The sequence below is a fragment of the Herpailurus yagouaroundi genome, unplaced genomic scaffold (genome assembly GCF_014898765.1).
Source record: "Herpailurus yagouaroundi ecotype Mexico unplaced genomic scaffold, PumYag 195, whole genome shotgun sequence".
In the NCBI taxonomy this organism is placed as follows: domain Eukaryota; kingdom Metazoa; phylum Chordata; class Mammalia; order Carnivora; family Felidae; genus Herpailurus; species Herpailurus yagouaroundi.
In genome coordinates this window covers 3,268,342-3,291,964 of record NW_024412426.1, presented here as the reverse complement: position 1 = coordinate 3,291,964, position 23,623 = coordinate 3,268,342, and the positions used below count along the sequence as shown (strand labels likewise).

General features: G+C 42.6%; 1 protein-coding gene across 2 annotated transcripts in view; it reads right to left on the bottom strand.

Annotated features, from left to right (window-relative positions):
* Window positions 1-23,623, bottom strand: part of TRAF5 (TNF receptor associated factor 5) — a 51,907-nt gene that overhangs the window by 2,302 nt on the left and 25,982 nt on the right. The window contains exons 2-10 of one of the 2 annotated variants that reach the window (XM_040446379.1): window positions 19,929-20,147; window positions 18,281-18,338; window positions 15,379-15,480; window positions 12,673-12,837; window positions 11,834-11,911; window positions 11,433-11,507; window positions 6,543-6,635; window positions 2,454-2,594; window positions 147-315 (exon numbers count right to left, since the gene is read on the bottom strand). In XM_040446379.1, the coding sequence (XP_040302313.1) occupies window positions 147-315; window positions 2,454-2,594; window positions 6,543-6,635; window positions 11,433-11,507; window positions 11,834-11,911; window positions 12,673-12,837; window positions 15,379-15,480; window positions 18,281-18,338; window positions 19,929-20,146 (1,099 nt within the window). In that variant the 5' untranslated portion in view covers window position 20,147. The remainder of the gene's footprint in view (window positions 1-146; window positions 316-2,453; window positions 2,595-6,542; window positions 6,636-11,432; window positions 11,508-11,833; window positions 11,912-12,672; window positions 12,838-15,378; window positions 15,481-18,280; window positions 18,339-19,928; window positions 20,148-23,623) is intronic. The other variant, XM_040446380.1, reaches the window with a different exon arrangement.

Sequence of the window (23,623 nt, the reverse complement as noted above, 5' to 3'; positions counted from 1 at the left end):
TTGTGCTGTTCTGTTTCACAAATACCAGATTCGACCATTGTTTATCCTGGACAGCTGCGACTCTCCATCTGGCCTGGTGTTTGCTTGTTCCAGAAACATATGCAGACAACAGAGTCATCCAAAAGGAAGTAAAATACGTGCCATACCTAGTCTTTGATCATTGGTTTCTAGCAGAGTAATTTTCTGCTTCACTGTATCAATCGCTTCCACCAAAGGCCTCAGATCAAATTTATTTTGTTGCTGGTTAGCCACTTGTAATAACTGACGCACTTGAGCTTCTAGCCAAGCGGACTTGTCAATGAGACTGGCAAGAGCCTTTCAGTACAACATGGATCATAATGTAAAAAAGAAAAAAAAGTTAATATCTTAGTAATTCATTCATATTGAATTTTTTCAACCCAAACATTTCATATTTAATTAATCAATTAAATGCAATGAAAAATGCACAGTCTGGAAGAGAAAATTCAGTGAGGTTCACAGAGAGATGAACTACCTAGTATCTTCCTCCTCCTTCCAGTCACAGCTCCTGTTCCAAATTTTTGAACTTCTCTTCATCTGACTTCTACTCCTCCCTCAATTTCTATCCATTTGGTGCTCTAACCTATCTTTATATCTTTGTTCTCCTGTTGTCTCTCCTCTTGCCTTAATCACTTCCTTCTCAGAGGCTATTCTGATCCATGCCTGCTCTGTTAGAAGGCAGAGAATGAGCTGGAAATAGACCCATCCGTTCTGGCCTGAGCCCTACAAGTGGTTCAGAAGTGCAATGAGGTAAGGCTTGAACTTTAGATTCTCTGCCTGGGTAGAAGAGAGTAAATAAAACTGGACCCATACTTCTCTTCCACACTTGCCCCTCAGGACCTTAACTCTGACTGGTTTTGTGTTAGAAAAAGGTCAGAATTGAGATAATAACAAATAAAGATTTCCTTTTTTTCTACACACACACGCACACACACACACACACACACACACACACACAGTGTGCTGACAAAGTATGGGGAAATTACATGGCCTGCATTTTTCTGGGATAGTCCACATTTCAAAACTGCTACCCGTACCACAGGTCTTAAAATCCTTTTCACCACAGAGGCGCCCAAGTGGCTTAGTCGGCTGAGCGTCCAACTTCGGCTCAGGTCATGATCTCGAGGTTCGTGAAATCAAAGCACATCCCCCCTCCCCCCATCAGGCTGACATGATGACAGTGCAGAGCCTGCTTGGGATTCTCTCTCTCTCTCTCTCTCTCTCTCTCTCTCTCTCTCTTTCTCCTTCTCTCTGCCCTTGCCCCACTCATACTGTCCTTCTCTCTCAAAAATAAACATTAAAATTTTTTTTTACCATAAATTTTATAACTACAGTAAAGATACTATTCATTAGAAATTTGTTTATGGTTACTTAACATTCATGATTTGCAAGTAATTTTTGATATATTTTAGTGTTTAAAGCATTTTATTCCCAGGGCACCTGGGTGGCCCAGTGGGTTAAGAGTCCGACTTTGGCTCAGGTCATGATCTCACAGCTCATGAGTTTGAGCCTTGCATCAGGTTCTGTGCTGACAGCTCACAGCCTGGAGCCTGCTTCAGATTCTGTGTCTCCCTGTCTCTCTGCTCCTCCCCTGCTCATGCTGTTGCTCTCTCAAAAATAAACATTAAAAAAATTTTTTTAAATAAATAAAGCATTTTATTCCCAAGGGAATTAATATTTCACTTTGTTGACTATGGATACACTCAATGAATCTTACATAAAGGAACTAATATTGGCCCAACATCAATTATAACCCTAATTGCCATAAATTATATAAAGTATTATGTCAATTCTGTTAATACCTTAGTTATATTATTATAATTAAACATAACATAAATAAATATAATATTATAATTACATAATTATATTAGTTAACTTACTGACATTGTTAAATGTACTGGGGTTATGTAAAAGAAGATCTTTATTCTTATGAAATACATAGTGAAGTGTGTACAGGTACAGGGCCATAATATATACAGCTTACTCTCAAATGCTTCAGAAAGTACATACACATACAGCAACAGAGATGTAGAGAGATATGGGACAAAATACTAACAATGGGTGAATTTGGGCGGAGAATGCACAGATTTTTTTTTCTTTTTTTTTGAGAGAGAGACAGAGAGAGAGAGAGAGAGAGCATGTGCACAAGCAGGGGAGGGGCAGAGGATCCAAAGCAGGCTCCATGCTGACAGCAGAGAACCCAATATGGGGCTCAAACTCACCAACTATGAGATCATGACCTGAGCCGAAGTCTGACACTTAACTGACTGAGCCACCCAGGCACCCCAAGAATACATGGGTATTTTTAAGCACTATCTTATTCTTACAGCTTTTCTTTACATTTGAAATTATCTCCACTTAAGAAGTTATAAGAAAAACCCTGACTGCCAATTGAAGGCCAAATCTTGGCTATGAATAGAGAGGCCATTTCTCACCTGGATGTTTGAGAGGAAGCTTCCATTTTTGCCGAGTAGCTGTGCAAACTGCTTGAACTCCTTTTCGAATTTCTTTACTGTTTCTGCTAACTGCTGGATTTTACTTTCTTTCTGTTCTAGGCTCTTATATAAATCAGAAATCTAATAACAGAAATGGGAACGAGATCATTTAAGTGTATGTATACAAGTTAAAATAATTTAAATACAAGTCTAGAAAAATATTGCAGTAAGAAAGTGTTTCTAGAAAAATAAATATACATGTAAGTAATGAGTCACTAAATTCTACTCCTGAAAGCATTACTACACTATATGTTAACTAACTTGAATTTAAATAAATTTCAATAAATAACTAAATTAAATTTAAAAAAAGAAAAATACATACATGTATTTCTAGGAAAATATTTACAGGTAGATTTCTATATAATATTTGTAGGTGCTTCAAAAAAACCAGGTCCACAGATTTCTCATCAGTCTTTTTCATAGCTTAACCAGCTATGATGGTTCATCTAATGATAGTGACATCACTTGACAAAATTTACTGAACTAGTTCTCTTCATTCATTCAGTATGCACTTATTAAACAACCACACAGTACTGATCATCACAGCACAGCAGATGCTATCTGCACAGTATCAATAGTAATAGCTGACGTTTGCTGAATGTCTGTCATACCCTTGTATTCATTAGCTCTCTTAATTCTCAAAAAACCCTATGAGTTGGGTATGATGATCGGTTCCGTTTTATAGATAAGGAAACAGAGGTAGAGAGTTTAAGTGACCTGCCCAGCAGACAGCTAGCTTAGCAAGTGGTAGGCAAAACATGATATGCTCTTAGAATCTGTAATTATTTCAGGGAAATAACCAAAAGCTTTCGTGTGAGCCTAGACAACCCTCCTCCTATCGCCTCATCCATTCAATCAGCAATACTTACCAACTTTAAACTCCCGACACACAACAAAACAAGCGATTCTTATATCTGCTTCTCATTTCATCTCATTTCGTTTCACACTCACTGTAGCCTTATTTCTCACCTGGGCTGCTACAATAGCTTCCCACCTGGTCCTACACCATCCCTCGCACTCCCGCCAGATGGGAAGCTCTATGGGAATTGGGACGCATGTCCCACAGTCTGCTGTAACCTTGGCAACTGGTCTGGTGCCTGGCATCAGCAGGTATTTGATAAATATTTTTAGTATGAACGAATGATGCCCTCCCTTTCTTTACACTTGTTTTTCTCCAATTCATCCTTCATGCTGTAACCAGAGACAAATCGGTCTTGTCACTCCCCCCCCCCCCCACCTTAACCATCCTTAGTGGCCTTCTTTTACAGACCCTACAGGGTCCTACATGATCTGCCCCTGGCTACTTTCTCAGCCTGCTGCCTATTCCCATCCCACCTGTGCCCTGCCCTGCAAGCCTACACACTTCTATTGTCCATCGAGTCCTGGTCTCTCACACACTTCCTCCTCCATCTAGAAACTACCACTTTTTAAGCCTCTACTCAAGGACACTTTCTCTCAGAAACACTTCTTCACTAGTATCACCTACCTAGGTCATCTCTCAAGTTCTAAGACCCCCTGACTACACTCTAGCATTTAACTTACCTTCATTACTCTTATTGCTTTTTTGGGTTGTTTTGGTCTTTTCCTCCACTAAACTATTGAGGCTACATCTCCCTTATTTCTTCATCCCCAAAGCCTTGCACAGTGCCTGGCACACAGAGGGCATTGGATATGTGTTTTATAAATGAACAAATGGTTGCAACAACCATCTGCTCTCTGGCCCCAGAATCTTCCATTTAGATCCTGAGAGCTGATTTCCACCTACATGGTAGACATATCTCCCTGATAAGTGTCTTCTCCCTTCACCTTACCTCTACTTGTCCTGCAGTGTCCATCTCAGATAATAACTCCATGTTCTCCGCCTTCTAAACTTACAGCTTGCCATTGTGACCTTGGAGTGTCTCTCAATGCCCTTCCCATCCCCAGACACAGCCTTGGCTGAGCCACCAGCACCATCACTTCCAGTATCTTGCCTTCACCTAGTACTGAACTGCTTATTACATTGCCACTGTGCTAAGAGCTTAAATATATTAGCTCATTTAACCCTTCCAACAACCCCATTTTATGAATGAGGAAATTGGGGAAGAGCGGAGTTAAGTAGCTTGTCCAAACTCATACGGCAAGTGTGGGGCCAGGTCTCAAAACCAGGCATTCTGGCTCCAGAGCCCTCACTGTTTAATTGCCAGGCTCTACTGCTACATTGCCTAGTTCATGACAACATCCTTCTGCCTGGTCCCCTGTCCTCATGCTCTCCTCTCCCTCTATCCATCTTCTGTGCTACCACCAGCTATCTTACTGTTTAAAGCCAAACAATTAGCCAGCCAAGTAGTGGTCTTCGCCTGCCCCCACCATCCAAAACTTTGCTTCACGCCACTTTGCTTTCATGAAAGACTTGTGTTAGTGCCTGTTTCACTAACCGAAAGAAATCAAAGAGGATCTTCGCTTTTATGAAATGGTAGTTGCTTCTTTGCTTTACACGACATTGGCTTATGAAAGGTTCCATAGGATTGCTCTGTTTCCCATTGTGTGGGAAACCTGTATTTTCTTATCTCGAAACCTCCATTAGCTCCCCTATTACTGACAAACATTAGTTCAAACTTTGGCCCTTAAATCCTTTCTGAAACAAAGCAGGTATGAATGAATAAAAAATAATAATTGAATGTACAGTATCTGCAACCTCTTAGCTTACATGGAAGGCCACTGCAATCTGCACCCAGCACACCAGTCTCCAGCTCTTTCCGGCTCATGTTCAGGAGCCTCACCACCCCAAAACCCCAGTTCCCTGAACCATCAGCCTCTCTCATAACTCCTGGTCTTGGCACAAGCTTTCCTTTTCTGGAACGTTCTTTCCCCACAACATTTAAGTTGACAAATCTTTTCTTCCTTCAAAATGAAGCTCGGATGTGCTACCTTGAAGAGCTTTCCCCAAATCCCAGAGAGCAAACTGCTGCCGCCTCTGTACCCCGGACTGAGTAACAGCATATCCTATGGTACGGCAACTTGTCTATTTGCATTTTTGCGTTGTGAGTCCTTCAAGGGCAGAAGCTGTGTTGTTTCTTGACTCAGAGCCCCTAGCAACGCACCTCATAGCTGATGTATGGCAGGTGTTTGTTGAATGAGTGGATGGATGGATGGATGGATGGATGAGGCAAGTGGTACAGAAACAACTTAGGAATGGTTATCAGGCAGTGTGCCCTCGACCAAAGTCACGGTCTGAGTGGTCTTCGCACTTTTCTCCAGGGTCTGACCTTGGAACTCACATACCTACTTTAATATGGAATTAGACACCATAAACTAATTGGCAATAATAGAATTCAGCTCCCTCTCTTCCTGACATGAGCTTGAGAAGTCTGATCCTCTGAGATGTTCTAACAAAATAATTAACTTTTATAATAATTACTCAATAGAATCAGCATTTGGAGTCCATTATGAATATTCCAGGGACTGTGGCAGGCATTTGCACACATAATTTCACTTGGTAATCACAACTCAGTGAAATACATATGTATGTATGCATTTATCAGGCTGCAAAGCTTTTCATAGACAGGAATTAAGACTTACTACAAAATATATAAAACCCAAAATGCCTAGAACAGATAGTTAACTATTGCTTCATGGTAAGATTGGTCTAATTAAAAAACATCAAGCACCTGCTAGTCACCTACTAGGTGCCAGATATTAACCAAAAGGCGTGTGGATAGGCTGCAGAGACAGTGTGGTATTTCTAGACTAAGAATCAGGGGACATGGGTTTGAGAGTAAATTCTACCACTTACAAGTTACAAACACATCAAAATTTCTTTGAGCTTAGTTATTTCATCTGCTGAATGAAAGGGTTGGGTCCAGAGATCTCAAAGACACCTTCCAGTTCTAATATTCTATAATCCTATGGGTCTGCCTGGCCACTTAGTAGAAAACCATCTACCTCCAGTAGACATGTACTCAAACAGAGGAGACTATAAAAAGCCAACGATTACCAACCCCAGTGGTTGTGATGCTTCCCCTTATATCTGAATTCTTGAATATTTACCTGTTCTTCTAACTGGAAGTTCTTTTCTAAAACCAGAAGCATGTGGTCCCGTAAGGCTGAATGCTCATGCTCCAGCAGGTTCCCCCGTTTATCCTTCAATGTGAAGAGGAAAGGAAGTCAGGCTGCTGAAAAGCTCCAAACATGAAGGTGGTGGCGAGATATTCTGCTAAAGCAGACCTTAACAATTTTGCTTGCTTGTCTGAAGCTGAGTTGCAGAAGAAACAGCCCCTCCAGGTCCCTTTCCCAGCCACAGGATTCTACAGTGCCCATGAGACAATTTTAAACTTACAGAAACAGAGAATCGGGCCACTGTCAAAATTTCAATGGGGATTTCCTTCCTTGTGCTGGGAACGTGTGACCGTGGGTCAAGTGTAGTTATCCTCTGTCAACTATTCCCACACAAAACCTATCTATTTGGCGGGTTAGCTTCAGATCAGTTTCAAGCCTAGGTTAGTTCTCTCTCCTACCAAGCACACATTTTCATGCTGTCTTCTATCAAAGGCCACAGGCATGCAGCCTGATTGTAAATTCAGCCCAGGCAAATTTGTTGCCCTCAGAATCAAATAACAGGTTTATAAGAATAAAGGGTTACTTCTTCCCTGATGATTAAAATACCGAATTGCAAACTGCCTATATTTCTAGTAAAAGCAAATGGTAGATGTTCTGGGTGATCTGTGGACCAAAGCATACATTTATCAACAATTTTCCTTCAGTTTAGGATTGGTCCCTTTTCCAGAGAATACCTTTCCTCCTCCTTTTCTTCCTTTTCACCCTGGAAGGTCTAGACTACAACCCAACTGGGAGTTTAGGCCTAACTATTAGGAAGATTCCTTTCAGAGCTGGAAAGCAATGCCATATTTCATGCACTAAAAAGGTAAACCTTATCCTTTTTGTAGCCAAGACTGTCACTGGTTTGATATGTGAAAATCTGTGGACTCCAATGATTTTTTTTTAAAGGTTCCCACAATATGCATTTTTTAAAATAGGTTCTTAAGATAAGAGAAATGTAGGGGCACCTGGGTGGCTCAGTCAGTTGGGCATTTGACTTCAGCTCAGGTCATGATCTCACAGTCCGTGAGTTTGAGCCCCGCGTCAGGCTGTGCTGACAGCTCAGAACCTGGAGCCTGTTTCAGATTCTGTGTCTCCCTCTCTCTTCCCCTTCCCTTCTCATGATATGTCTCTCTCTGTCTCTCAAAAATGAATAAACGTTAAAACAAAATACTACATGGCAATGAAAAAGAATGAAATATGGCCTTTTGTAGCAACGTGGATGGAACTGGAGAGTGTTATGCTAAGTGAAATAAGTCATACAGAGAAAGACGTACACCATATGTTTTAATTCTTATGTGGGTCCTGAGAAACTTAACAGAAGACCATGGGGGAGGGGAAGGAAAAAAAAGGGGGGGTTAGAGAGGGAGGGAGCCAAAATATGAGACTCTTAAAAACTGAGAACAAACTGAGGGTTGATGGGGGGTGGGAGGGAGAGGAGGGTAGGTGATGGGCATTGAGGAGGACACCTGTTGGGATGAGTACTGGGTGTTGTATGGAAACCAATTTGACAATAAATTTCATATTAAAAAAATTTTTTTAATAAAATTAAAAAAAAGAGAAATGGATGCTCATGTGAAACAATACAGCAAGATATAGAATGAAAAGCAAAAGTCCTCTTCTTTCCAGCACCGCATCCAATTTGCTAAGTCTCTCACTCACCAGAGTCAGTGAAGATATATACACATTTTTAACTCAATGAGATCATAACCATATTTAATTTTTAAAAATACATACCTCATTCTTTTTATCAGATGCATGGTATTCCAAAATATAAATAATATATTATAATATATAATAAAAATTATATAGCCAGTACTTTAGTGATGGACTTAGAGGTTTTTAGTTTTTTGTTGTCTTTTGCTACATAAACAGCTTCGTGTGAGGGTTTGTATATGCGTGTAATCATTGCATACTTATGAAAGAATTTCTGAGATAAATTCCTAGCAATAGAATTACAAGGTCACTGTATGGGCTCACTATTTTTTTTTTAACAAAAAAATTATTTTATTGTATTTTATTTTTTTTATTAAAAAAAATTTTTTTTAACATTTATTTATTATTGAGAGACAGAGACAGAGCATGAGCATGGGAGGGACAGAGAGAGGGGGAGGCACAGAATCTGAAGCAGGCTCCAGGCTCTGAGCTGTCAGCACAGAGCCCGACACGGGGCTCGAACTCACAAACTATGAGATCATAACCCGAGTGGAAGTCAGACGCTTTACCGACTGAGCCACCTAGGTGCTCCTGTATTTTATTTTTTTAAACTAAGCTCTGGGTGCCTGGATGGCTCAGTTGTTAAGCATCTGACTTCCACTCGGGTCATTATCTCATGGTTCATGAGTTCAAGTCCCACATCAGGTGAGCTCATGCCCCGCTTTGGGTGACCCCTGCTTCTCTCTCTCTCTCTCTGCCTTTTGCTCACTTGCACCCTCTCTCTCTCTCTCTCAAAAAAGAAAAGAAAAGAGAAAAGAAAAGAAAAGAAGAGAAAAGAAAAGAAAAGAAGTAAGTTCTATGCCCAACGTGAGGCTTGAACTCACAACCGTGAGATCAAGAGTCACATACTCTACCAACTAAGGTAGCCAAGTGCCCCTCACTTTTCATAGATGTAACTAAACTATCCTCAGAAAAAGTTGGGATATTGTAAGTTGTTTTAATCTTTGTCAATTTGATGGTGAAAGTTGTATTTCTTGTTATAATATACATTTAGGAGTGAGATTGAGTGTCTTTTCTTACATCTGTTAGTCAATTGAATTTTTTTCTGAAAACTACTCATATATTCCTATGCCTACTGTAATGATTCTTAATATATTAAGGAAAATATCCTTTTTTGTCTTGTCATATGTTGTAAATATTTACTTCCAGTTTGTGGTTTGCCATTTGATTTTATTTATGGTATTTTTAAAAATCATATAAAAGTTTAAAATATTTGTGGTTAAACATCAAAATTGGTTTTGTGTTAGTCATCTAAGAAAGACTTTTATATCAAGAATAAAAAAATCCACTCACCTTTTCTTCTAGTATTTTTTATGATTTTTAAAATAAACTTTTTTTAAAGTTTATTTACTGGGGCGCCTGGGTGGCGCAGTCGGTTAAGTGTCCGACTTCAGCCAGGTCACGATCTCGCGGTCCGTGAGTTCGAGCCCCGCGTCAGGCTCTGGGCTGATGGCTCAGAACCTGGAGCCTGTTTCCGATTCTGTGTCTCCCTCTCTCTCTGCCCCTCCCCCGTTCATGCTCTGTCTCTCTCTGTCCCAAAAATAAATAAACGTTGAAAAAAAAAAAGATTTAAAAAAAAAATAAAGTTTATTTACTTATTTTGAGAGACAGAGTGAGTGGGGGAGGGGCAGAGAGAGAGAAAGAGGAGTCCCAAGCAGACTCTGTGTTGTCAGTGCGAGGCTCCATGCAGGGCTTGAACCCACAAGACCATGAGACCATGACCTGAGTCAAAACCAAGAGTCGGGTGCTCAACCGAGTGAGCCACCCAGGTGCCCCTAAAATAAACTTTTAATTTGGAGTAATTTTAGATGTACACAAAGTATGAAACAATACAGTGCATGGTATATCTTAATGCCTAAAAGTTTGATCCATCAAGAATCTGTTAAAATGAGGTATAAAGCAAACTTTCTTTTCTTTGTATATTTTATAAATTTATTAAATAACATTTTTAAAGGTGTTTAACAGATAATAAAATACATTTTATTTTTTTATTTAAAAAATATATTTTTTTAACATTTATTCATTTTTTGAGAGATAGCACAAGCAGGGGAGGGGCAGAGAGAGGGGGAGACACAGAATCCAAAGCAGGCTCCAGGCTCTGAGCTGTCAGCACAGAGCCCGGTGTGGCTCTGTGAAATGCGAGATCATGACCTGAGCCGAAGTCGGACGCTTAACCGACTGAGCCACCCAGGCACCCCAATACATTTTAAAACATGATTTCAAATCAATTCCATCTCAAAATATGTTAATAGAAGGGGTACCATAAAACCAAGATTTATAATCATCAGAAGGATGACTCTAGAAAGTCTCAAAATCTGGTAGAGGCAGTGGAGTCTGAATTAGAAATAATTACCATGATGGTTAATTTTATGTGTCAGCTTGGCTAGGCTACGGTGCCCAGTTGTTTGGTCAAAACTAATCTAGATGTTACTGTGAGGAACTTTTGTAGCTGAGATTAACATTTACAAATCAGTTGACTTTAAGTAAAGCAGATTACTCTACGTAATGTGGGAAGTCCTCATCCAACCACCTTTTAAGAGCAAAGAATAAGGTTTCCTCAAGAAGCACTTCTCCTCGGGGCGCCTGGGTGGCTCAGTTGGTTAAGCGTCCGAATTCAGCTCAGGTCACGATCTCGCGGTCCATGAGTTCGAGCCCCGCGTCGGGCTCTGGGCTCAGAGCCTAGAGCCTGCTTCCAACTCTGTGTCTCCCTCTCTCTCTGCCCCTCCCCCGTTCATGCTCTGTCTCTCTCTCTCTCTCTCTCTTTCTGTCTCAAAAATAAATAAACGTTAAAAAAAAAAAAAAAAAAAAGAAGCACTTCTCCTTAAGACTGCAACATAGAAACTCCAGCCTGAGTTTCCAGTGTTGGTCTGCTCTGCAAATAATCAGATTCACCAGTTCCCACAGTCACATAAGCTAATTTCTTAAAATAAGTCTCTATATGTATATGTAGGTATGTATCTCCCATTGGTTCTGTTTCTTTGGAGAACCCTGACTGAAATGGCCAGTCTAAAAGTTCTCCAAAGTGAATGTCCTTCTGCATCCTGAATGAAATCAAAGAGTGAAATAAGCCCGCCAAATAAACGATACAGTAGAAGGCAGGGGCAGAAACCAAACGGCATTCCATACCTTTACAGTACAGCCATAGTGCTTAAAAGGACAGTCTTGTTCAGCTTCAGGACACACAGCGAGGTGTTCATCCACCTACGAAACAGACAGCCTCACGCCACAGAAATTCATCACCAATTCTCCAACTGCCTGATAGAACTGCAGCGTGCAGGGGACCAAGGGTGGCTTGGGAAAAAGGGAGGGAACAGAACGGGAAAAGCCATGCTGAGGCCTGGCAGAAGGAGAGCTGTGGTAAAAACCGAGAAGAATTCTCAGGGAAAAGGGAAGGGAACACAGAGATACGGCTGTCGTGGGGTTATTTAAACCTTGGGCTTCTGCCTGTGGGATTTTATCAAACACATACCACATTGGTTACTAAAACTTTACCTTACGTAAAATCTAAGAGAATCATTTACAGTTACCTCAGATCTTGGAATCATCTGCAAACACTTGTTAGGACAAGATACTGGGTACTCAGGACACAAGTTTTCCTCATGATTCTGAAACAGAGAAAGTGTGATGAAACAGAGCCAAACTGTGCTTCCCAGGGTTCCCTACTATGGCCTCACAGGGTTTATGCATAGGTCTCTGGGGATCTGTGTTATGTGGCTTGCCCTCTACAGGAAGGTACAGCCTAGTTCCAAAAAGGACTAAATAAAGATGGTCGCTTTCTTCACGTAAATTAATTCAATTTTCCAATTATTCCAAAAGGTCAGAGGGCGCAGGACTCACTGAGGGCAAACTTTGTGAGTCATCAGTATGGCTCCTCTGGTACATGTGAAAAGTACAGCACACTCTCTTTTTCTGCCTACGTCCTGCCACTCCAGATGGACTGAAGCACCCTGAGGACACAATATCGTCACCTCCTCATGACCCAGCACCTAGCACTGCTCCTTGCACAATCACACTTAGTAGGTGTTCAAACAGTGCTTTCACCAATGATAAATGAGTAGTGTCCTACCAGCAAGGTTTTCGGCTTTTTACAGAACTCTAAGATAATTCTTTGGACCTATTTCTGTACAAAAATAAATTCACTGTGACCACTCAGGTAGAATTTAGTCCCATAAAAGACAATCTTTCTTTCTTTCCCTTTCTTTCTTTTCCTTTCTTTCTTTCTTTCGTTCTTTCTTTCTTTCTTTCTTTTCTTTTCTTTCTTTCTTTCTTTCTTTCTTTTCTTTCTTTCTTTTCTTCCTTTCTTCCTTCCTTTCTCTTTCTCTCTTTCTTCCTCTGTCTCTCTCTTTCTTTCTCTTTCTTTCTTTACCTGTAGATTGATTACTACCACATCTTTTTTGCAATAAAGGCATTTTTCCTCTCGAAACTGGCAATATGCGCTCAAATGTTCTTTCAGATCTTTCCGAAGGACTGGCTTCTGACAGTTCTCATTAGAACACTGCACGGCTTGAAACGGGCATTGCTGGAGGTGGTCCTGCAACAGATAACACAGGCCAGTGGGCCCCGCTGACCAGGGTGGCGGGAGGGGAGCCAGCTGGAAGCCTAGAGAGGGAGGGAGGACACTGGGGGCAGCTGGGCAGACAGGGCTGCAGAGGAGAGGGCACAGATGGGGCTGCCCAGAAGGAGGCTGTGATGGCTAGCCTTGTTTGGTAGGAGTTAGGAGGACAGGGAAGATGGCTGAAGAAGGAAGCAAGCTGATCTATTTCAGATGATCTATTTCAGATCATCTAGTAACATGCCCGAATTTGCAGGGTAGTTCCTAAACACTTTCCTTAGGCTTGCTGAGTAATTTACCAGTCCTGCAAGGGCATTTTTAATTTCTTCTGTGCACCCTCCATCCCCACTGCCAGCACCAAGTACTAATCTCTGCATGGCAGATAGTAAAAGCTGGGACGGAGGGAAAGAGCAAATAAGAGTGGGGCATATCCTAAGTACATGAAGGAAGGAAAAGGATTAAAGGAAGAAAGGGGAGGGAGAGAGAGCTGTTCCAGAGTGGTCAAAAAAAGCAGATGGGGAAAAAAAACAAAACCAGAATCACAGGCCCAAGAGAAGCTGAGAGTGGTTAAGCTTGTTAGTCAGGAAATGTTCTTAATCAGAATACGAGACAACAATAACATGGACAGTGTTCGTTCCAGTATTCTTTATGGTATCAATTTTGAAAAGCAGGTGGTATATCTTTTTTTTTCCTTTTTGAATGTTTATTTATTTTTGAGAGTGAGGAAGGAAAAGGGAGCTAGTAGGGGAGGGGCAGACAGACAGCGAAACAGAGGATCTGAAGCAGGATCTGAGCTGACCCTGACATGGGGCTCAAACTCAGGAACTGTAAGATCATGACCTGAGCCATAGTTGGACACTTAACACACTTAGCCATCCAGGCGCCCCCAGCAGGAGATATATCTTAATAAACGCTTTGGATCACTGCAAGTTATTGTGATGCTAACAAGTTATCAAAACCCTATTGATGTTATTCCCAGCAAGATCCCTTACAATACTGTTGGCAAGCTCTGGCCTGTGGGCCAAATCTGGCCTGTTACTTGCTTTTGTAAATAAAGTTTTTCTGGAGAACAGCCATACTTATTTGTTCACATACAGCCAGAGGCTGCTTTCCATCTGAAATGGAAGAGGTGAGTGGCTGATACACAGATTGTATGGCCTGCAAAGCCTAAAAAATCTACCGACTGGCTTTTGACAGAAACACTTTGCTGACCCCCTTCCTAAAGGAGAAAAACCAACCAGTTTTTCTACAGGAGGTAAATGAATATTACAGCTACTCTCCTTTACCTTTAGTAATAAGAAACAAATAGTGACCGTTGAAATCGTATCTTCTCCAAAATTCACTGCTGCTACCCCTCCGCTCTCACCAAAATAGTGAACATCCATCAGGATTCTCCTGCCTGAGAACCTTCACCTCACCTTTGGAAGACAGGGTGGTGGTGGGGGGAGGCAGGAATGAGGGGAAATACAAAAGAAACAGGTGAAAAGACACCAGCCACTCTTCTCTAGAAAGTGTGGATCTGGTCACAAAAGCTGATGGATGGATGGTCCATTTGAGCCTCATTTCCTTTTTAGCCTTAGTGACAACAAAGCTGGAAAAGAGGCCTTGCTCCAGGGCCTATCAACCCAGGAGAAGTTCAGTGAACCTCCAAAGAAATCCTGTGGTTAACAAGGAAATCATTTACTCATTTATAAGCTCAGTGCCCGGGGGGTTCGGAGGCAAGGTGGAGAAAAGGCTGAATCACCTGAAATGTGTTCCAAAAGATGTGGGTGGGAGAGCAAAATTTCAGCAGCCCCCAAGCAATTCTCTGGAAGCTAGAGATGCCCGCTTCTTATTCCTGCACAGTGTGATCAAACCTGATACGGGCCTGCTGTGGCACAGCCACATTTCCAGCTTCCCATTTATCGAGCTTCCCCAGCTGGCTGGAAGAACCAGGTAGGGCAGTTCCATGTGAGAGAAACTCCCCTTCGCTACCCCTACATCTTGTGTGTTTGCAGCTCACACCAACGCTTCCCCTTTAAATCACATCCTAGTTCTGCTCTGCTCTATGTTATATGCCTTGGATCATAAACCAACGGGCTGGGGCCCACAGCTGCTGGAAACACCCACCAGCATCTGCCAATGCTTTGGGGCAGGGACCCTTGTAAACGTGTCTTTGTGCAGACTGCCCTGGCTCCCACCCTGGGGACCCCAAATCTTTTACAGTTCCCCAGAACTGGCATGTCCTTTTGCTCAGCATGTCCCACAGCTTCTCTTTTGGGTCAATGACCCCTAACCCACAGTGTAGGTCTAGCCCATATAGTATGCCCTCCGTGCATTCCATATGAGATGGACCTCTTCACCCACACTTAGCTCTTGGAGTGCTGCACTGTAGCCAACTGTATTGCTAGACAGGAATTCTCTGAGGGCAACCCAATGAACCCCCTATCATGCTTTGCCCAGTAACTGTCATATAAAGGTGTTCAATACATGCCACTGGAAAGATAGCCAAAGCAAATATTGCTCATGAGTAACACCCACCTGGTATCGCCCCAGAATAATCTTGGCATTACATGAAGGAGCATTTTTGCAATACACATATAAGTTCAGGACTTCTCTTTTGCAGCAATTGTCTTTAAACACCTAAAAGAGAAACACAACAGGTCTCATACACTCCAAAACTTCAGAGCAATGTGAATGAAACTATTATTAATTTGGTCTTCAGATACATCTCAAAAGTCAGGTGGAGGGGCGCCTGGGGGGGCTCAGTCAGTTAAGCATCCAACTTTGGCTCAGGTTATGATCTCACTGTTCATGGGTTCAAGCCCCATGTTGGGTTCTGTGCTAACAGCTGGGAGCCTGGAGCCTGCTTCAGATTCTGTGTCTCCCTCTCCTCTCTGCCCCTCCCCAGCTCACACTCTGTCTCTCTCTCTCTCTCAAAAATAAATAAACATTAAAAAAAAAAAAAAAAGTCAGGTGGAAACTTCCAGACAGTGGTTGGAATGGAAAGATCAGATTCGCCACCATAAAAGAAAAGGCTTTCTCAGATATGTATTTCCAACAGGCCACTGAACATACAGGCCAGGAAATTCAATGCTCAGCACAGTAGGCTGCAAGAGAATCTCATGGTGCACTTGACCTCATATGCTCAAAGGTCAGAAGGTGGGCTGTGGATGAGGGTGACGCTTTCAGCTTCCTGTCACAGTATAAAAGTTTGTATTAGTCATCAGGTACTGTCACTGAAGCTGTGAGGACTTGCTATTTCAGCACACACCAGGGGTTGGCAAACTTTCTCCATAAAGGATCAGATAGTCAGTATTTTCAGCTATGTAGGCCACAATGCAATGTTTTCTTTTGCAACTATTCAACTCTGCTGCATACAATACTTAAATGGATGAGCTTGGCTGTGTTCCAATAAAACATTATTTATGGACACTGAAATGTAAATTTCATGTAATTTTCACATGTCACAAAACGTTATTCTTTTAAAATAAATTTTTTGTTGGGGTTTCTGGGTGGCTCAGTCGGTTAAGCATCCGACGTTGGCTCAGGTCATGATCTCACGGTTTGTGAGTTTGAGCCCCATGTCGGGCTCTGTGCTGACAGGTCTGAGCCTGGAGCCTGCTTCAGATTCTGTGTCTCCCTCTCTCTGTCCCTCCCCCGCTCAAACTCTCACTCTCTCTGTCTCTGTCTCTGTCTCTCTCTCTCTCAAAAATAGATAAACATTAAAATTTTTTAATGAAATATTTTTTTGTTTTGAAATAGTTTACACACTCATGAGATGTGCAAAAGTAGCACAGAGTTCCTGTGTACACTTGTTTGGATTTTTTTCAATGATTTATGTGAAAACCATTCTCAGCTCATGGGCCAGACAAAAACAGGTGGAAGGCTGGATTTGCTTCAACATATCTCATGTTGTAGTATGTCAACCCCTGGTCTAGTGCGTGAGGCAAACACAAGCACAGCACTGTCCTCTACTAGGCATTTGGAAAACACAACATAAGAGCATAGACAAGGAGCATGTGCTCAGGGAGCTTCCTGGAGGAGGTGATGCTTGAACGTCCTGTAACAGAATTGTAGAGGAAGAAAACTGAGCTTAAAAGAAGTTTTTTTTAAATTTTTTAATGCTTATTTATTTTTGAGAGGGAGAGGGAGAGAGAGAGAGAGAGAGAGAGAGAGAGAGAGAGAGAGCGCGCGAGCACGTGCACAAGCGGGGGAGGGGCAGAGAGAGAGGGAGACAGAATCTGAAGCAGCTCCAGGCTCTGAGCTGTCAGCACAGAGCCCGATGTGGGGCTCGAACTCACAGACTGTGAGATCATGACCTGAGCCAAAGTTAGATGCTCAACTGACTGAGCCACCTTAAAAGGAAGTTTTAAGGTAGAATATCTTCATGATCAGGGGTTAGGTAATGGTTTCTTAGATGCAACTAAAAGAACAAGTGACCAAAACAAACAAAAGACAAGTAAGACCTCATCAAAATGAAAAGCTTTCATGCTTCAAAGGATACCACCAAGGGTGAAAAGACAGCTCACAGAATGGGAGAATATTTGCAAATCATACATTCGATAGGAGCCTTGTATCCAGAATATATAAAGAACTCCTAGAACTCGACAATAAAAGACCAATAATCCACTAAAAAATGGGCAAAGAAATTGAGAAGGCACTTCTCCCAGAAGATACACAAATAGACAAAAACATGAAAAAATGCTTAATATCATTAGTCATTAGAGAAATGCAAAGCAAAACAGGTACCCACTAGAAAGACTGTAATCAAAATGATGGCCATTAACAACTTTCGGCAAGGATCCAGAGACATTAGAACTCTCACAGTCTGCTGGTAGGAAGGTAAAATGGTGCAGTTGCTTTGAAAAATCGTCTGAAGAAGCTCCTCAGAATGTTACACATAAAGTTACCATTATGGCCCTAAACAAAATTACCATACGACCCAGCAATTCCACTCCGAAGTATACACCCAAGAAACATGTACACTTTACTTTATGTTATTATTTTCCAAGAAACACATATACTTTAAAGGTAAATTTTATGGCATATGAATTATACTTCAATAAAGCTATTGTTAGACATAATAATAAAAGGAAGTTTTAGAAATTAAATAGAGGAGAAAGTGAATTCCAAGAAACAGGATGTTTAATTTCTCCAAGCAACTTAATGTACCTGGAGCTGGTGTTGGAAGGGGGTAAGGAGGGAGCAGAGTAGAAATTTGGTTGGGGGCAGGGGGAGAGGCATCAATAAAGACCCAAACAAGCCTCTGAAACAGTGGTAGGAGTAGGGTTTGGCCTGACCCCACACCAGAGGAAAGTGGACTCTAAGAAAGGCCCCCCTCTCCCGCTCTACTGCTCCAACCTCTATATCCAGTTCAACCCAGGACACTGGTTTTTCCATCACTCAGAGAGCTGCTAAACCAAAGCGGTGATTTTCTTACCTCCTGAGATTTGATGACCTCCTTATCTACAGGGCAGAGTGGGACTGCATTTAATTCTCTGGAGAGAAAAATAAAAATAGAGCTGGAATTAAGAGTTGACCTCAAACGCTCTTCCAAGAGCAGCCCCAGCACTCCAGCCATGCTTGACCCCTTTCAGCTCCCCTGAACAGACCTGGCCCTATCTTTCCTCCTGCTGCTCCCTCCCCCAAGAAGGGTTGTGTCTCTCCGCCACCTCCCACTGCAGTTTCAGCACCTTCCCAGTCTGCCAAAAAACTCCCATTCATTCTCCAAGATGCAGGTCAAATAGTCAATCCCCCAGACAGAGTTAAATGTCCCCTGCCGGTGCTCCCACGGCAGTCTTTTGCTTCTCACACTGTGCCACAACCTGTCTCTTCACTAGACTGGAGCGTTCTGGAGGGCAGAGAGTGGGTCCTGTTCCACACTGACCTCCAGCTCTTCCTCTCTGTACACTGAAGCTTAGTTTAGCAAGGTGCCTGGAACACACAGGTGCTGAATAGACAAACCCATGAATAAACGAGAATGTGCTGTAATAACCCTCTTTCCAAGCTTGGTAGGAAACAACTTACTTAGTGCCCTAAAAAAAACCCCAAAGCCTGCTTCCATAGCTTCCCTGGTCTTCTCCCTCAAAATGGTAGGACCCAGGTTTTCCCACTGCCCTAAGTGGACAGCATCCATTGCAGAGAGGTCCATTCTGGATGCGACACCACCTCTGCCTTAAGGCAAGGAAAAGTCGGAGCAACAACTACACAGACCCCTGTGAGATGCAGGTCCTTCCCAACACAGACTGTGCATCAAGGTTTGCCTCGCATGTGGTCTGAATGTCAAGAAAAGGTGACTATCATGAGCCCTGAGTAATGTAGAGGATTGTTGAATCATTACATTATACACCTGAAACTAACAGAACACTGTACATTAATTATGCTTGAATTTTTTTATCTTTTTACTTATCGTTCATTTTTTATTATTTTTTCACACCATCAGACTTATTATTCTTGCTGATTTAAGCAGAACATAAAACAAATATGGATCCCAAGGCTTACTTTTAGAGCTACCAGCATAGATAAATTACTACAGCAATCCAATCTGGAAATCCCTAGTTACCAGTAAATCACTGCATGAAAGAGTAAATGAGGCCCTCTTTCCTCACGGGTAGGATTATAATGTTTCCTAGATTTTCTTGAAAAAGACTTCACATTTTCTCAAATATACAGGAGACATACATTTCCTCTCTAAGCCCTACAGTACCATTTATGTGCTTTTGTCTGAAATATAGAAAAATTACAAATTTTGAAATTGATTTTATAAATGTCCATATTCTAGATAGAACTCTCCAACCTGTACAATATTAGATATTAAACATGGATTCAAAAGAAGTTACTAGGAGTTGAATTTTTTTTTTTAAAGGGAAAAAAAGGTGACTATCAATAAGTGAGAGGCCAAAAAGAAAGGCTATTCCTCAGGCTCTCAGAGAGAGCCCCTGGGAGAGCCCCTCCTCGCGTTCGCGGTTCTGTGGCCAACCACAGCAATTCCAAGAACCACAATGACAGCCGAGTGGCCACGTTCGACACTTCCATCCCAGGAACAGCCACGCCTGGTCTGGCCAGAGCTGCAGGCCCTGCCCACTCACCTCAGGGACAGGATGCAGTTCTGACAGAAGCGGTGCCCGCACCCCGTCTGGTGCGGGTTGTGAAGCACCGAGTGGCAGAAGGCACATTTGTAACGTTCTTCCAGCTGTTCCACAAACCGGTACTCCGTGTTGGGCTCAAAGTCCAGGGAAATGGAGTTGCTGGAGTTCTGGCGGATGAAACCACAGGGCACCCCTCCTTGCTCCTCAGAAGAAGCCATTCTGGGGGAGGGCGGTCGGGAGAAGGAAAGTTAAGTGTGCAAATACCAAAACAACTACAGCCATCAGGTGTTGTAGTGGTTGGTTTCCCAACTAGTGCACTGTCACACGCATGGTCATTCTGTTAGGACTTTGTAGCAACAGTGACGACCTCCAGCCACTGGAGGGCTCCTGCACAGGGGAGATGTCTCCGGGGGTGGTCAGGAGGGAGGCTGGACCAAAAGACTTGTAGCAAGATTTTATGAGACTTCAGCCCCTCGTCCATCAACCTTTTCCGGATGTTAAATTATCCTGTCAGTCTGGCCACATGCTCGGACCAAATAACTGTGTGCTAAGCAAACTTATTATGGAATTTTCTTCCGCTCAGTTGAGAGAATTGAAACAAATACTTTGTCAACATTTTTCAGAAGCAGGAACCTTTCATACCAATACATTTCTTGCAATATATGTAGCCACATCATTTCTCACCTGCACTAAATAAGCACATTAACTGCTCTCTCGTCCAATCCATTCTCCATACTATAGCCAGAATAGCATTTTCAAAATGCAAGTATGATTGAAGGTTCTCTCCTCTCATCATTCAGTGGCTTCCCAGGATCTTAGGGGAAAGTCCACAATGCTAAGAGAGCTACAAGACTGCATGCTCCCCACCCAGCATCATCCCAGGCCTCTCCTCCCCTTGCTTTCTGCACTCCAGCCATATAGGCTTTCTTTTCATTTTTCTAATACATCAAGCTGTCTCCTGCTACAGGGCCTTTGCATAAGCTATTGCCTCTATCTAAATGCTTCCCCTAACCCTTTGCAGTCTTCTTCCCTTCACATTCATGCTTCAAACTTCAAGCATCATATCCCCAGGTAAGTTTTCTCCTTTCTGCCCTCCTCTCCCCTCCCTCCGTCTAACAGCAGAACACCCACTCATCAGTCTATAAAACATGCATGGCCTCCAGGGAGAGGCTAGGGAATAATGGTAGGTGGGTGGCCAGGGGTGAGTGTGTTTCACTGTATAATTCTTTTGAATTTTTGAACATGAGTATATTACCTCTTCAGAAATAAACATTCAAAAACAAAAACTAAACATCCACTGTTCTATCTGTCATAGAATCAAGTTCTGAAATTCAGAACCGCATTTGATTTTAAATTAGACATGCAGGTCACCTGGGTGGCTCAATTGGTTAAGCGTCTGACTCTTGATTTTGGCTAAGGTCATGATCTCATGGCTTGTGGCTGTAAGCCCCGCATGGGGCTCTGCACTGACAGGTGTGGAGCCTGCTTGGATTCTCTCTCTCTCTCTCTCTCTCTCTCTCTCTCTCTCTCTCCTTCTCTCTCTGCCCCTCCCCTGCTTGCACTCTCTCTCTCTTTCTCAAAATAAATAAACTTTTTAAAATAATAAATTAATAAATAAACAAGTAAATGAACTAGACATGCATTTGTGTATTTCATTTATATCTGTGCCCTTCAATGACACATAGGTCACATCCGATCTTACTCATTGTTGTGTCTCCAGCCCTTAGCACTGAGCCAGGCATGGAGAACTCAACTCTTTGTTGAATTATTATCATTGGAAGGACTCTTTCAAACTCTTCAGCAGGACAGTTATAACTAGTGTTGCTCTCTAGCACAGTGATCCTTTTAACTTTTTATAAGGATTTTCTCTACTTTTGAAATCTGATGAAAACTCTAGACCTTCCCCCCAGAAAAGAGCACACATACCTGGTCTCGGGACCTTTAAGGACCCTCTGAACCCACCAGTGGTCCCCAGGTTAACAACAGCCTTGCCTCCCCTGGAGTAAGAATACTGTCCCTTTTGGCACAGTGCGGGGAGTGGTGCTTCCAAGGTGTCTGGCAGTTGGCCAAAGGATGGGAGGCAATTGAGGGTGGTCCCTGGAGGTGACAGCCTTCCCCATGGCTAGGGAACAGGAAGGCTTGGCCTTCAGGCTTGCTTGCTTTGGCTTGCTCTTGAGATCCCTCAAGATTTCCCTGCAGCTGATGAAGTCAACTGGGCCTGAGAGCGGCTGCGCGGCCTGACTGTGCGGGTGGGAGACGGGTGCCGTCCAACACCCAGCTCGGCTTGAGTCAGCTGCGGGCCTCTCCCCCGGCTGGAGCGGGCTGATATGGGGTGTGGCCGCCATGAATGGAGCAGAGTAAGCAACTGGCCTCTTTCAGCAAATAAAGCTTTCTCTTTGGAGGAGCCCGGCTCAGCAGAACAGGGTTTTTTTTTAATTTTAATCCTGGGGTTTGAGACCAAAGCCCCACCTTTTCCTCTCTACGTTTCCTGCAGAACTTCAAAGGTGGTAGGTAAACAGCACAAGTTGTGATTGTTCCCCTTTTAACAGGGCTTACTCTTGAGATTTCACAAGCCTTAATTATGAAGGTGAAAAGGCATAGTACTTGATTTACATGCACAACCCTAATCCCCAAGATTCACCTTTCTCTCAGAGAAATGGAAAAACCAACTCCCAACCTCCCTAATCTGCCCTGAGTTCTCTGGTCCCAAGGGAAGACAACAACTCATGTCCCACGCCCATCTAGGATTCTCTCCTAAGACCAGGCTCATGTCTGTGTCACAAAGCATCTAAATTCGGACTCTCAGAGATGTACCCTAAAGCAACGGGCTTGCTCAGCTCCCAAAAGAGGGCAGTTAAGATGTAGTCTGAGTTCAGTCTGAGTTCCCTTCCACCACATTCTATCCTCTTTCCTAACAAAAAATTTAATACACTCTTCCGTGTGTCCATCTTTCTCTACAATAGCAGTTCTCAAACTTTTTGGTCTCAGGACCCTCCCTTCCCACCCACCCCCCCCCCACTTTAGACTCTTAAAAACTGAGGACCCAAAGACCCAGAATAGCCAACACAATATTGAAGGAGTAGAACAAAACTGGAGGATTGACACAACCCTACTTCAAGACTCACTCTAAAGCTATAAAATCAGGATGGTGTAGTAGTTGTGAAAGAAGAGACAGATAAGTGGAACAGAACAGAGAGCCCCAAAATAGACACACATAAATACAGTCGACTGATCTTTGACAAAGAAGCAAAGGCAATACAGTGGGGCAAAGACAGCTTTTTCACAAGGGGTTCCAGAACAACTGGACATCCACATGCAAAAAAAGAATCCAGGCACAGACTTTACGCCCTCACAAAAAGTGACTCAAAATGGATCACAGACTTAAATGTAAAATGCAAAACTTTTAAACTCCCAGAAGACAACAAGGGAGAAAACCTAGATGACCTTGGGTATGGCCGTGACTTTTTGGAGACAACACCAAAGATGCAAACCATAACAGAAAGAATTCATAAACTGGATTTCATTAAAATTTCCTACTCTGTGAAAGACACTGTCAAGAAGACGAGAAGACAAGCCACAGACTGGGAGAAAATATTTCCAAAAGACACATCTGATAAAGGACTGTTTTCTAAAATGCACCTCACCCGGGAAGAAGACAAAGAAGCACATGAAAAGGCGCTGCACGTCGTATGTCA